This window comes from Calidris pugnax, unplaced genomic scaffold (assembly GCF_001431845.1).
Source record: "Calidris pugnax isolate Ruff unplaced genomic scaffold, ASM143184v1 scaffold125, whole genome shotgun sequence".
In the NCBI taxonomy this organism is placed as follows: domain Eukaryota; kingdom Metazoa; phylum Chordata; class Aves; order Charadriiformes; family Scolopacidae; genus Calidris; species Calidris pugnax.
Window position 1 is genome coordinate 3,499,179 of NW_015090906.1, and position 14,897 is coordinate 3,514,075.

Genomic DNA, 14,897 nt, shown 5'->3' on the forward strand with positions numbered 1-14,897 from the left:
TTATTTTGGTGCGTTGAATTATACATACAAACAACAATTACAGGAACTTGTTCACAATGCGTATAGACCTGGAGAATGGCTATCTGAAAACCCCTTGTTGGCAATGTCCGCATGTTAACACTGATTGCCTGACACCATTGGTACTTCCTATGTAAAAGGCCCGTGGCCCGAAATGAATGATCTCCCTACAGGTTTTATTTATTTAGTTATTTATTTAATTAGTTAGTTAGTTAATGCATCATCAAAACCGTTCTAGCCAGCCCCCTCCCCCTCCCCGGAAACGAAAAAGAAACCCAAAAAAAAAAAAAAAAAAAAAAAAACCAACCAAAAAAACCAAAATTAAAATAAAATAAAAGGAGAAGACATGACTGGCAGTTGGTCCATTTGTTCGTAAGACCGCGTTTCCTCTTGGTCTGCATTGTTTGTTTTTCTGGTTCTTAAATTGTCCTCCCGTCCTCTTTTTTTTTTTCTTTTCCTTTAAAAAAAAAAATCTCTCGGAGTCCTTCATGCCTTTTTCTTTACAGCTCCTCAGATGCAATAAAGTCTTCCTCAAATGTACAGTATTTCTTACAATATAAGTTATATGCAATGTTCAGCGTTTTTTATTTTATTTTATTATTTTTTTCACAGCACTAGAGATCCTGTCCAATAGGGAATGCAAGTTCTGAATGGCTTATTCACAAATGGTATCCAGATTCAGTGGGTAAGAATACATAGACGCCATAGTGAGTTCCTTTAAAAAGTGGCAAACATCACTTTTTTAAAACTTTTTTTTTTAGCTTTTTTCTCTTTTTTTCTTTTTTTTTCCTTTTTTTGTGCTTTTTGTAGTTTTTTCTGAGGTTTTTATTTTTTATTTTTTCTCTCTTACGCCTTCAAATAACTTTTTTATTTATTTATTTATTTTAAATCCTTTTTTTTTTTTTTTTCCCCCCTCCCATTTGATTCGGGACGTCAGACCCATAACCGCACGCCTGCAAAAATGCAAGTATATAAAGTAAATCTCATTTTGAGACCGTAAGCATTCAGCAGGGGAGTCTCTCGCTAACCCATGGCAGTGACCATACTGGAAGGATGGTGAGGTCCGAAGGAGAGGCTGGATGGAGGATGCATCGGTGTCGGTGTAGTCAGCATGTGGCTGGAGTGACTGAAAGGTGAAATGTGGCTGATGGAGGACATGTGTCTGGAGAGGGCGGCGGGGTTAAAGGAGCTGCTCTTGGGAAAGTCTTCGAGGTTGTCATGGACCTTTTTGCACTTTTTGGATTTGCTAGACATCTTTCGGTTTCTGGTCTGAATTCCTTCCTTCTTCATAGTCAGGGGTCTGTTAATCTAAACAAAAATCAATTATTTTTTTTTGTGCTTCCGTCCCTTCTCCCCAAATCACTGTGGGATTCACGTGTCCCATGCCCAGGCAGTCCCGGGGTTGTGCCCAGGACCAGCTGGACAACCAGCAGACCCCCTCCTCCCTTTGCACACCACGGCTACACAACCTCTCCCCTCTCCCATCCATCCCAAAATTCAGATCCCAGCAAGAAATCCCAAGTTTGGTTGAAATTTCTGAAGACAAGACGACAGAAAATTGCTGGCACAGCCTCACGGCTGCAAAACATCCCCGAATAACTCCCAGCGGCTGAAAAATTTCAGCTATCTGCACATTAGGTAATTGCACCCTGTTTAAGGAACGAAACCAATCATTATCACCTGGAAATATTCCCCCCAGACACCGGCTCACCCCACGGCTTCCTGGCTGATCTAAAACCATTAGTGGCAACAGCTGCTGGGATTTCAGTGCTACGAGGGGTCTCAGTCTTTCCCAGTGGCATTAGGGAACTGGGCATACTCTTCACAAAAGTGACAGGTATTTGTCCTATTCGTCCTCTTTGGAAAGATTTTTTGCTCTGACCACCCTTTAGCTGATCTGATTTTATTTCAAAACTCTTCCTTTTTTTTTTTTAAGGGGTACTGAAACAGGCATTTGTGTCACCCAGCAGAGCATTTTCTACTTTCATGCAGACGTTATCTATAGGAAACCTAGGCATTACATTCTTCTGCATGGATATAAGCAGCTGCAATGACCAACCGTGTTGGGAAATGGTAGCAAAAGGACTGTTGAACCTTCTCTAAAAACCTCCTGTTGCTGCAGAGAGACAGCAACACAACATGCATTAGCACAGGTGCCGTGAAAGCCCCAGAGACCACACTCAGGAAGGGTTTTAGGCATCCAACACCCATAAACACCCTTTAAAAATATGGACTTGGGAGTCTAGATGGAGAGTTCTATAGGTCTTGCACTGGTTCCTCTGCACGATTTCACCCGTAGCAGAAGGCAGGAGAGCCCAGAACCCACCCACCCCAAGGGCTGAACTCCACTTCTCATAATACTGTGTCGCCCAGCAGAGCGTTTTCATGCAGACGTATCTACAGGAAACCTAAGCATTACATTCTACGGCATGGATATAAGCAGCTGCAATGACCAACCGTGTTGGGAAATGGTAGCAAAAGGACTGTTGAACCTTCTCTAAAAACCTCCTGTTGCTGCAGAGAGACAGCAACACAACATGCATTAGCACAGGTGCCGTGAAAGCCCCAGAGACCACACTCAGGAAGGGTTTTAGGCATCCAACACCCATAAACACCCTTTAAAAATATGGACTTGGGAGTCTAGATGGAGAGTTCTATAGGTCTTGCACTGGTTCCTCTGCACGATTTCACCCGTAGCAGAAGGCAGGAGAGCCCAGAACCCACCCACCCCAAGGGCTGAACTCCACTTCTCATAATAAACTTGCAGATGGATATTCTGCAAAAGAGAAAAAAGGGGGGGGAAAATGGATCTGAGACAGCAACTACTGTCTCAGTTCCGGTGAAGGACAATGAAAAGAGGTTCCTCCAAGGGTCCTGCGCAGATCTTCGTTCGTAAGATCTTAAATCAGTGCAAGGGACAAAGCACCCCCTTCTTCCAGATCACAGAAAAGTTTCACTTCTTGCTTATCAGCCCCTGCTTGCTGCCTTTCCCAGCAGCATGGAAATCAGTCATGGATTTCTCTCCCTGGGAAGGCAGGGACACAATAGCTCCCTGTTACAGGCGGGGATGGAGGCACGGGGAAAGGAAGGACCAAGCTCATCTGCTCCAGTTTAGGCACCCCAAAGTTCCTCATCCCAGTCTGAATTAGCGACCCTATGTTCTCCATACCAGCAGTGATGGTAAACTTCACCTCATCCTACAAAAGGGTGATTAAAAGGCTGATTCCTCTACCTCTGGACATAGGGAGCCGGAGGGAGCAGCCCTGCTTACTAAAGGTAGAAGGGAGAAAGCTGCCCATGCCCAGCCCAACAGCAGCCCTGGGGCAACAACAAGCCCAAACCTCAAATGTCACGGGCTTTAAATACAACATCACCCGTCTCCCTGGCTTCCTGTCCTCGCCGAGGGAACAGGCATACGCACACAAGGCAGCCCCTTTGCTCCAGCTGGATGGCTGAGGTGGGAAATCTTTGCCTGCCCTGTTTTAAGTCAGCCAGCGGGGACGCGTTGCCCAGGTTCAAAGCCAGAAGGAAGCCCCAGGCAAGCCCCACCAGGCAGCAATGAGAGAGGAGACCTGGAAGTCTCGATCCCTGATGAATCCAGCTCAGATTTGGGGAGGCAGCTCCTAATGAGGATTTGTAGTGTGGCACAAATGCTCAGGGGCAGCCAGAATTGATTCCCAGGTGAAGCAGCAAAGGTGCAAGCTCAGGGGCTGGCGATGGCAAAGGGACATCAGCCTGGTGCTGGGTCTAGGGCTGTGCAGGATCCTGACCCTGAGCATCTTGGTGTCATGTCCTGCAGGACAATGACCACTTCCCCAAACCAACAGTCCACGTTTTACTCAACTGTTAAGAACAGACTGGCCCAGGCTGTGATTTGAAGTGAAACTTCAGGATGGGAATACCAGTTTGGCTCACAACGGTGACAAAGCCACAGCCAGCCCTGCAACTGGGGACAGAGACGCCATCCAAGCTGTTAGCTGGACACATCACCCCTGTGTACACGGTCTCACCATCCTAGCAGATACCTGACCTAAGTGCCAAGCAGATAAGGACTCGGATAAATGTCAGGAGGAGTGAGACCAGCTCAGTCACAACAGCAAGCTGGAAAATTTTTCCAGTGACTTCAAAGGCCGGTCGCAGTAGAGTGGAAGCGATCCCCAAAACATCAAAGCCATAAAGCCATCTCTGTTTCTGGGGTAGAGAAACGAGAGACCCGGAGGGAAGACCTTCTCCATGAAAATTCATTGTAATAAAAATGACAAACACATGCTAAATTAAAATTAAACCAGCCCAACACATGTATATGAAATTCATTAATTTCAGATGGAGCCAATTAATTATGGGCAAGAATTATGCTCTTTGTTTTATCGTATGCAAAATACCGACTGCTCCGCTCTTGGGACGCGCAGCACTGCTTTAGGATATTGTGAAAGGGGCCTTTTCTGAGGACTTTTTACCAAAAAACAATGGCAACTGACTCATTTCTATGGGCACAGGCCAGTCAGGAAGGTACAATCTCACCCACCCCTGAAGCGAGTGAAGGCTCATCCCACTTCTCAGAAGGACTAAAATAAGAAGGACGAGAACCCCACATTGAACAGATCAAATCCAGGGCACAGTCTTAAACGTTATGGGCCTGATCTTGCTCTGACTGAAGACAATGGGATTTTGCCATTGACCTCAATAGGGTCCTGTCACTGAAGCGGATTTATCCTTCAGACATAGTCATTACAACGTTGGGTTAATCTTCCAGGCTGGCTGTATCTTAGAAAGCACTCTGGGATGCCACAGGATGAAAGGCACCGTATCAATGTGAAATATTAGTCATTGTTAATACCGGTGTTAATGGAGCCGGCTCTTGTGGAAGCCGGTGGGAGAAATGCCAGCAGCTTCACTAAATGTACCCCAAGACTATTATGATTATTGCTTATATCCTACTGACAAATGGGTTTGCTTAAGCTGTGGGAATCAACAGTAAAACAAACTGATATAGCCCCCTGAAAAAAAAATAGCTCCGTGAAAATGTAGCCCCATGAAAATATAGCCTTTTCACTGCAATCATTCCCGGTGTGGACTGAAAAACTGGGCAAGTTTCATCTTCAGATCAATCAATCCATTATAATACCCTAATGACCTGAAGGTCCAAGGAAAATTCCCATTAAACCCAAAGAAAAGATAACAGCAGCCAGAAATTTGCTATAACCTGGCCTGAAACAGGGTGAAGGTATCTTCCGAGCAGCTAAAGACTTTCCACCAGCATTGATGCACATCTGTGCAGAAACATTGAGTTGCTTGAGAGGGACATGCTACGATGAGCCTCTTCATTTCTGATACCCCTCCTGATGGAGAACCGGTGCAGACAAGATGAAATACACAAAGGGAGCCTGTCCACAGCCTACACAAACAAGTCTTGCACTTTAACAGATGAGACCAAGGAACCTTGTCCACGTGCAACCACCAAACTTTCTCCCTGCCTTGAGTGGATTAGAGGATGGTGTTGGTACCATTCACCAGCACAGCTGGTGAAACACCAGTTAGTGCAGCTCCCTAGGTCCTGCCTCCCAGCAGCCGAAAAGAGAAGGCATCTCCACGAAGCTATCAAACAACTCACTCATATTTAGTTTCTGAAGCACGACGTGGCCTTCAAAGTCACAGCCTCTTGGGCTGCAGAAAAGCCATTTGGGCTGCAGAATAATGGTCCATTGTGGACCTTTAAAGCTGAGGGTGGTGTGTTCAAGGACTATCAGCTGCAATTTTGCCTGTTTCTCACTGCAATAATAACTAACTTCTTTTAAAGGTTTTGAAAAAAATGGATCTACCCACTCATAGCCAGGTTTTAGTATCCTTGCCCAGTTACATTACAGCACACAGTATCTCAGTTCTCTAGGGGTTTCATTTAAGCAGGTCCCATTAGTGGAGTTGCTTGTGAGGCAAGATACTACTTGACTTTGGTAAGTAGCTGTGCTGAGCTTTTTAAGCAGCTGTCGGTGTTTTTAATGAATATAAAAATGGTTCCAATGTGCCCAGGGCCTGCCCCATGTCACAGATTTCACAGCTGGATCGGAGTTTCCCTAAACTGTGCATCTAGGGGTCAATTCAGGCCGACTGGGTTTCACAACATTACTGTGAAAAAGAAAAGGATGTGCTCTTGCAGGCACTTTTCTGGAGAACGTCAGCACTCAGACACCATTCTAGATACCTTAGGGGGGATCCCTCCACTCAGATGTCTACCATGCAGGTAAACACATCTGAACTCATCATTCTGCTGACCTTTGTAGTCATGGGGAAAAACTACACCATCTTCAAGGATATAAATAATCTCATCCAAACACAGGCATCTCCATCAGGTCCAATGAATTGCACCTGAGAAGAGCTTGTTTTCTTCAAAGAGGGTACGAAGGGAGCAGCTCAGGTACAGGTCTCCCTATTGTAGGTCTCCCAAGCTACGTTATTTAAGTCCTACCACTGGTGGCTACAAGGCTAGAATGAAAACATAGGACAGGCACAGATGCCTCCAGTGAAGCTGGCTGACCTCGCTCCCTTCTTGCCATGGAAATAGCAAACAGAATATATTCTTGTGATATTCTGGGAGCTTTCACTCTGGGTCCAGCTCTTTTGTTTGCAGTGATCACACCGAGAGTTTGATGACAAGCCTTGCTTGCTACATAGGACTCAAAACATGCTGAGACGCCTTCCCACTAAAGAGTAAACACATTTTCCTTTTTTTCCAAGAGAGATGCCTCTCAAAGAACAGGTGAAAAATTAGCCTGGTTGGGTTTTGGGGTTTTTTTCTACTTAATCCAAACTTGTTTACTCATCCCAAGAAACCAAAGAGCTTGAAATAACAAATGGAAGGGACTGAGACACCACAAGGGTTGGGTGCCCCATGAAACCCAACCTGCCTTTGATGTGTTTGCGTGGGTGGACATGAGGGCAAAGCATAGCCCAAGATTTCTAAAAGTCATACATAAAGCAAACGACCACTAGAGAAAAAAAAGGAAAAAAAAAAAAAAAAAAGAAAGAAGTGATATCAAAGCAGAGAAATTTAAAATCTTTTCCTTCTTCTGACATGAGAATTATTCTAATGCCACATGTGGAATGAGAGTAACAGGAGTAGCCTTAAGACTCCTTTATTAGCAGTATTATTCAGGAGAAGACTTTTCAGATCCCTTTAGCTCTTTCCCTAGGGCACATATCCCTGGTTCCTGCAAGCTGGCTTTGCATAGCGATATTAGATTAAATCTGCCAGCCATTTCATTTCATTTTTCCTTCCCTTCCATGACGGACACTTTAAAATTCACCCCACAGATTGAGCAGAGCCTGCAACCCGCTAACTAAATCAAGTCCTTTTGGGTTTAGGAATCGCTTGCGTCAATCAGGGCAAACACAAGACCAAAATAAATCATCTTCGGGGATGGGTGGAGGGACTGGACAAAGGCAGCCACAAACCCAGGAAAGATCTAAATAGTTGCTGGCACATTTTGCTTTTTTTCCAGAGTTTGTATTTGCTGGAGGAACCAAGCTACACATAGAAGGGGTATCGGCTTGCAGGACGGCGTGTTGTCTTTTCCAATACACTGAGCCCAATCAACAGATAATGTCTCTCTGTGTCGATCCACCCCTCCTTTCTTGGCTCGGGCATGGGAAAGCTCTAACGTTACCCATGGGCAGCCCTGTTTTATACCTCCCCAAGTCAGATCAGCTACATTTGAAGGGATGGCGCCTCATCTCTCCAACCCCCAAGACCCCCCAAAGGATAAAGGAGGTCTCAGCACCACCCGAGACTGGAAATCCTTAAGTCAAGGAAGAGTTTTGACCATGGAGCGCTGAAAGTGAGGCCCCCCACTATCGAGTGTTACAGTCACACTTAACATTTACAGTCACACTTACATTGTGCAGCTTGTAGTAGAGCCCGCAGGCGTTACAGACGGGGTCGCCGTTGGCATTTCTCCTCCACAGGGTGGTAGTGGTGGTCTGACAGTTCGCGCAGGACGTGCCCGCCCTCCTGGCTGCAGACTGTGGGATGGAGGGGGAAGAAAGACAGGGGAAGAGGAGGAGAGGGAGAGAGAAGCACCCATGTTAAAAAAAAAAAAAAATATATATATATATAAAAAAAATAAAAGATGCAATCAGCAAAATTGCTGAGAAAGAAAACATCAACCCTGCAAGACTGACGCACATCGGCAGAGGCCTCCAGAAACTGGCTTGTGAGAACAAATAATAATTCTGAAAAAAATCCCCGAGGTACTTTAATCCCAAATTATATACGAACTGAATCAGGTGCCAAAGGGCATCCTAAAAGTGAGTGCTAAACCTCTGATAGAACTCATCAAAATTAGCAGCGCTGGCACAGCCCATTCCAGAGGGGAAAATATTATTTAAATGCCAACGTGTCTTTCCATCTTTAATTCTCCCAGGCCCCCTCAGGGGTCTAATTCTGCAGTCAGGGCCTGAACCAACAATTGTTGGAGTCAACGGCATGAGTCACACCGGCTCCAGCCGGGGCCGGGTGAGACCCGTGTTGGGCTCGCTCGGTGGGCAGCTGCTCCCCAGGCTCCGACCACAAGCACGGCCCCGTCCCGTCAACTCAGCTCATCTTCAAAGGATACGGGGCTCCGGATCGGAAATAACACCGCGGCAAAGAGAAGAGAATCCCAACTTTTTTTAATTACGCCCTTTCGCAGCCTAAACCTTCATGTTTATTTAAGGATCGGTAATGAGCCCGAAAGAAGAATTTACCATTTCGTAAAGGAGGAGGGACAGGGGGAAAGAAAAAAAAAAAAAAAAAAAAAAGTCTATGTGTCAAGGTGCGTAAAGAAGCTTTTTTGTTAGCTGTGATAATGTTTAACAACGCCAAATTAGCGAAGTGGCTTCTCTTTCACATGCATGAGTTCATGCTTATCATTTAAAAACTGTAACTTTAGCAAACAAATTGTCCTTCAGCCACCCAAGAAGGAAAAGGAGTTTGCAGACTTCTGTGGGAACGCGTTTGCATGTTTGCCCGTGTGCAAGTGCCTACAGCTCCTAACAAAAAAAAGACCTTTAGATCCCCATCCTATCTCTTCTTCATCAATATGACACAGTCCCAGAGCTCTGATTTCATCCCGATGCAAGGCTTTCAATGGGACTGCTCATGTGCTTAAAGTTAAAACATGTGCTCAAGCGATTTGCCAGATCATAGCAATGCTTGGCACCTTGCAGAACTGAGCCTTTAATGCTCTCTTTTGTGCTCTCGCTGTTTCAAATTTACCCCTCACCCCACGCAGCCGCACACTGTAGCGCATCCAACGTTTTGAAAGAAAAAAAAAAAAAAAAAGACAGAAAAAAACAAGAAAATAAAATACCGCATCTTTGGATACTGTACAACAAACCCAAAATGCAAACATGGACACTGGCAGAGCGCTAGCGTTAATACCAGCTCTTGTTAGGTCATGTTGCAATTTTAATCATAATTGAATGCGGCGTAGGTGGAGAGAGGACGGGTTGGTTTTGTTTTAGATAGAGAAGGAATTATTTTTTTTTTCCCTTTTAATTATACAAAAAGGACTGTCTAAAAAGTAAATACTACGATGCCCAACGAGCATTAGGAAGCATCACAGAGAGCCTGATCTGATGGCAAGGGACTCTCACTGGCTGCCCGTGGGGACAGTTCCATTTGGCCTGACCATTAACCACACCGAAACGAGCCGACCTCAAGCCCGAGGAGGTCTCCAGCTGATTTCTCCATCCTGACGACAAGCAGGAGCTGGGCCTGGCACATGGGTCTTTGGCTGTAAAAATCCCAGCGCCGGCAGGAGAAGCTGAAGGATCCCACCATGAACAGCAGAACCTCCAGCAGATGCACACACACAAATCTGTGTCCTGTCCTCCTCTGGACTACACCACGGCCCCAAACTTGGTCCCCACCAAAATCACCAGGTCAATCTGCATGCTTCAAAGGCAGCGCAGACACTACATCTTGCAGAGCTGGGCTATCACCAAGACCCAGGGGCCAACTTTGCAGGTCTTTTCCCCACCTCCACCTCCCACCGGCCAGCACCGGTGGCCCAGGGGCTGGGTTGAGTCTCTCGGTGGCAGCTTTGCCCTTATCAGACCCAAAAATCAAGCCTAAGGAAATTTCTGAAAACCAGTGATATTTGACTCAGCCCACACAGGGGAAACATCCCCTTTGAAGATATTTGGGGTTTCTACACAGCACTCACCGTAATTTCTCTTACGGCAAGCACGCTTGAAAGACACGCCTGGCCACCACCTTGCTACCTCCAAGCAAACTCTGACACTAAATAAACGAATAAATCACAACATCCCCTGTCTTTTCTGCAACCTTCTCCATCTGCCGCTTTTCCCCTACAACAACTCAGCATCCTTAGCTGAGCGTTTTAAACTCTGCGCTCTTTTGGTCCCAGACTGTACCTTTTTTTTGCTGTACCAACTTACACCGGAGTCACCGAGAGCAGGCAGGAAACAATGAATAATATCACTATTGTAAAAGCTCCTGGCAATGGCATCCACTGACGCTTAATCACCGACCTGAGCCTGACCATGTAAGTCATGGGATGACTAATAGGGTGCCCTATATCCTCTGTGGGTCCAGACCCCGTGGCCCACTTGCATGGGAGTGAGGACACAACTTCAGAAGCGCTGGCAGTGAGGACAAGGTGGAATCGAGGGACGGTGCAGGGGGAACCAAACACTGATGAAGATGCTTCATTAAGGGGCATTTTCGATGTCTGGATTTACATGGGGCGCCCACAAAGCTGCAGGCATCAGCTTCCTAAAAGAAGGTGATGGGTGCGTGTGCCTTCTGAGAAATTAGCTATAATCCCTCCAAAACCAGCACAGCTGGACACGGGAATGGAAAGCTCCGTATCCACATGGGCAGGGAAAAGAAGAAAATGCAAAGGAAGGTTTTATCTCAGTTACAGGGCTGCCACTGGCTCTGACAGGCACAGAAATGGCCTCCAAGAGGGCTGTAGACCTTTTAAGCGGAGTGGTGGTATGGTACCACCTACCTGGCTCCTCATCCCCCGCCAACATCTACAGATCTTCCACCTTCCCTTCAAGACAAAGCAGAGCTGCCCGAGCCCCCTCGGCCAACAAGGCCCCATCCACCTCCCCTAAAGGAAGCCCTTACAAAAACACCCTCTGGATTTAATAAGGCTTGGGCTGGGTTCTCAGCATCTAAGGGCTTATTTGCCTTCTCTCTCCAACCCGTCGGAGTCCTTTCATTAGTTTCAGCGGGCCTGGGATCAGAACATCCAAAACCAGCCCACGGTCACGCAGGAAACTTGTGGCAGAAGGAGAGGAGCACACTCTGGGTCCCCACCCTGTGCTGTGTCCCACACACACGTTCCCTTCACAGGTCAGGAAAGATCAAGTCAAGCTACAGACACACACACACATCTACATCCAGGCACATGAAATGCAAGCGTGGGCCCAGCTTTGATGCCTTCTGATTTTTTGGGGGGAGGTTACAAGGGAAATAAATATAGAGGAAAACCGCTTTAGAAATGTTTGTCCTTTCCCTCTCTCCTCCCTCTCCCCTTCAGGCAGTGCTGGAAAAAAAAGATATACAGAAAAGTTAAAAGTTCCCATCTAGCAAAGTCTGCATTCGAAGAACGGGAACTTCTTGTAACTTTAACTACAATGTCCAAGATTGGAGTGATTATGCAAGGCAAGGGCTCTCTCTACCTTTTTTTCCTCTCTTTCTCTTATTATCTTTTTTTTTTTTTTTCCCCAAGAATGACCTTTTACAATGTATTTATTTACATAGTTCATTTTACATGTGCCGGGCTGAGGGTGACTCGGGACATTCTTTCGTGGTTCCATCAGGCACTTTTTGAAAGCTCTCTCTCTCTCCCCCCCTTTTTCCAGCCGCTTTCCTATTCTGCCTCCCCCCTCCGCTTGTTTGGATACGCTCAAGCTCCTGTGTGTTTGGGCTGGGGAAACGGAGCTGTTGTTTAGGAGTTATCTCCAGGGCTCAGATATCCGGCAGCTTTTTCCTAGGAAGTTAACTTTACACATAAAGAGAGAACGAGGAAAAAAAAAAAAAAGAAAGAAAAGGAGGTGTGTGTGTGTGTTTAAGACAGAAGGGCTGGGGGGGAGGAGGAGAAGAGAACAAGAGAGCTGCCTGAAAAAAAAAAAATTAAAAATCCCAGCCTGCCACTTCCCTCCCTAGAAAGCTTTTCCTTTTTTCTAACAAGGCTGTGAAAGATGGGGGAAACCAGCATCTTCCTATCTGGGAAAAGCCTGTATAGGGAGGCACAGAGAGGTTTCGCCCGTGGGAAGGCGGGGGGGTAGAGAAGCAAACTTCCCCAAAACCCCCAAAACCCGCACGCCCAGACAGAGCATCACCCCTCCTGGGGCCGTATCCTGCAAAGGCTTCCCTCTGTGGGCATCTCACAGGGTGAGGAAGCTGAATCCCTGCCTAAGAGCTGCCGGACCGAGGCCATGAGCACCTTCACGGGGAACATGAGGCCAACAAAGCCTTCTCCTGCCCACAGGATCCGGCTGTGCTGGGCACAAGCCCTCACACAACCAGCCGGATCCATCCATCAGCTCAGGAACTCCACAGAGAAGCATGAGCTGCTTTTTCCCCACATTTCGAGCCGCTCCCAGGAGCCCATCCATGTCTTTAATCCTAACGAAACCAAACGTGCCTCCATTCGAAACATTCAATAACTTCCCAAGCAGGGAACGTACTTTTTTTCTCCCCCCCCCCGGCCCCTTGATATATTTTTTCCCCTTGTGGTTTGCCTGATTATTTGCCAAATGTACTTCGACACATTCATGGGCCGTGCCCACAGCTTCCAGACCTTTTTGTGGCTTCCAGGGAAATTCATAAATAGATCGCTGGGGATGCTGTAACCCTATTGCCTGTTCGTAGCCCAGACGTGAGGCTTTGCAACTATTATTTCAAATATTTAACCGTGCATTTCGTCTTCCTCCAACTTCTGTGGCCCCGGGCTCACGTTGGGCTTTGTACGTTCACCAGGCTTTGCCATCCCCTACCTTGTGTCCCCGCTCACACCAATTTGGAGGGGAATGACACAATTTGAGACCCCCATGGCTCAGGTACAAATGACCACAGAAGGTTCAAGTGGCACCAGGATCATCAGCCGAGTGCTTTGTAGGACCAAGGTTTGGTACCTGGTGGCACCTGGTACCCAGCTTGGGTCCCCCCTTCATGACACTGCTGGCCAAGGGGGATGGAGTCACACTTGGGAAGGGGAGGAGAGCAGCATCCTGTTCTCCTGATGATCTCTTTGGTCATTAAGAAATGATTACTCTGCCCTGATCCCCTGGAAAGAGACCCATCCTTAGGGCACCATCCAGCACCGCTGCCCCATTGTGGCCTGGGAGAAAACTCAGTTCTGGTTTGCAAGAAGCCCTGGATCTTGATTTTTTTTCTAATCAGTATTACAGTTTGCAAGAGGACTAGGCAACTGAGGCCCACAGCAGTTGGGAGCATCTCTCCGAGCATCGCCCCATCCCGAGAAGCTGGCTGAGCTTCCCTCCTCCATCCCAGGATGTGGACAAGGAGTGAAAGTTGCAGCAGAAAGAAAAGAAAGAATAAAAAAAAAAAAAGAAAGAAAGAGACTCACCAGTCTTCTCTTGGGTTTGATCAGGGGCCGGTTCTGCCCGTTCATTTTGTGATAGAGTCCACAGGCGTTACACAAGTAGTGCCCGGTGCCGTCTCTTCTCCACAGGGGGGTTGAGGTAGCCCCACAATTTACACACTCCCTGCCTTCTGGAAACAAGAGAGCACATAGTTCACTTAGGGAAAGCAGAGGTAAAAGGGGCTGAAGAAAAAAGCCCCCCTCCCTCCTCCCCCCCAAAAAAAACCCAACAACAACCCCCTGAGAGCCCCAGTCAGGCCAGACCTTTCCTGTCTTCTCCAAACTCAGGATGTCCAAACAAGGGCCCAAGAACATGGCTGAGAGACATCCCTGACCCAGGCTTGTGGGGGGAGAGGCTGGTGGGACCTGATCTTCTCCCCCTCCCCAACACCACCCTGCAGGTAGCATCAGGCCTGTGTCCCAGCAGCAGGGAAGAAGGATGGTGACAAGGACAACCCAAACCCCACGGTGGCTCGAGGGGTTCCCTGGAGAAGCTCTCACCCTTCTTGCAGGTCCCTTCTTTGGGGAAGGGGGGGGTGGGCTGGCAATCCCCCCTCACCTCTGAACTAAGGGCTCCTGCAGCCCTCCAGACCCCATGTTGCTATATGGACCAGACAAATCTTGGTGGGCTTTGCAGGAGCCTCCAACTCCCCCAGGATGGATGCACGGAGACCAAATTTAAGTCCATGCCCAACTCTCTGATGTGTATGAGGACCCCAGGGTCACTCCTTGAGAGCTGCCCCAGCTCCCAGAGGGGTGCATGAGCCAGGGGGGGCTCTACCTTTGGCCTCGGGTCAAACCACATCAAGGAGCCTCAAACGAATCACAGGTCGATAACCAAAACACCTCCCCAGTCCCAGCCAATTCGCAACCACTCTGCCAATATCTGCTATCGATTAATTTCCAATGAAACTTCCACTGCCCAGCCTGGGGAAACTTCTCCGGCGTCTCCACCACATCTGCAGCCTGGTGACAACCCTGATATTTGGGATCCCCAAACAAGCCCCAAGCCCTGATTAAGGTCTTTCCCTCCTTCTTCTTTTTGGGACCTCTCTTTCCTCTCCCTGGGTTATTGGAAGGGGGGGTTGGGGGATGGATGGTGGTTTCCTCCAGCCCACCATCTCCCAGCTTGGAGCTGGAGGGACGCGGGCATTCCTCCCAGCTACTTTCAGAAGGTTGAGTGGGTTTTTGTTGGGTGTTTGGTTTGGTGGTTGGTTGTGTTTTTGTTTTTCTGTTGGGTTTTTTGGGTTTGTGTTGGGT

At 47.4% G+C, this 14,897-nt stretch overlaps 1 protein-coding gene across 2 annotated transcripts in view; it reads right to left on the bottom strand.

Annotated features, from left to right (window-relative positions):
* Positions 1–618: 618 nt before the first annotated feature.
* Positions 619–14,897, bottom strand: part of GATA3 (GATA binding protein 3) — a 25,479-nt gene continuing 11,200 nt past the window's right edge. For both annotated transcript variants that reach the window (XM_014949061.1, XM_014949060.1), the window contains exons 4-5: positions 7,909–8,034; positions 619–1,326 (exon numbers count right to left, since the gene is read on the bottom strand). In XM_014949061.1, the coding sequence (XP_014804547.1) occupies positions 1,042–1,326; positions 7,909–8,034 (411 nt within the window). In that variant the 3' untranslated portion in view covers positions 619–1,041. The remainder of the gene's footprint in view (positions 1,327–7,908; positions 8,035–14,897) is intronic.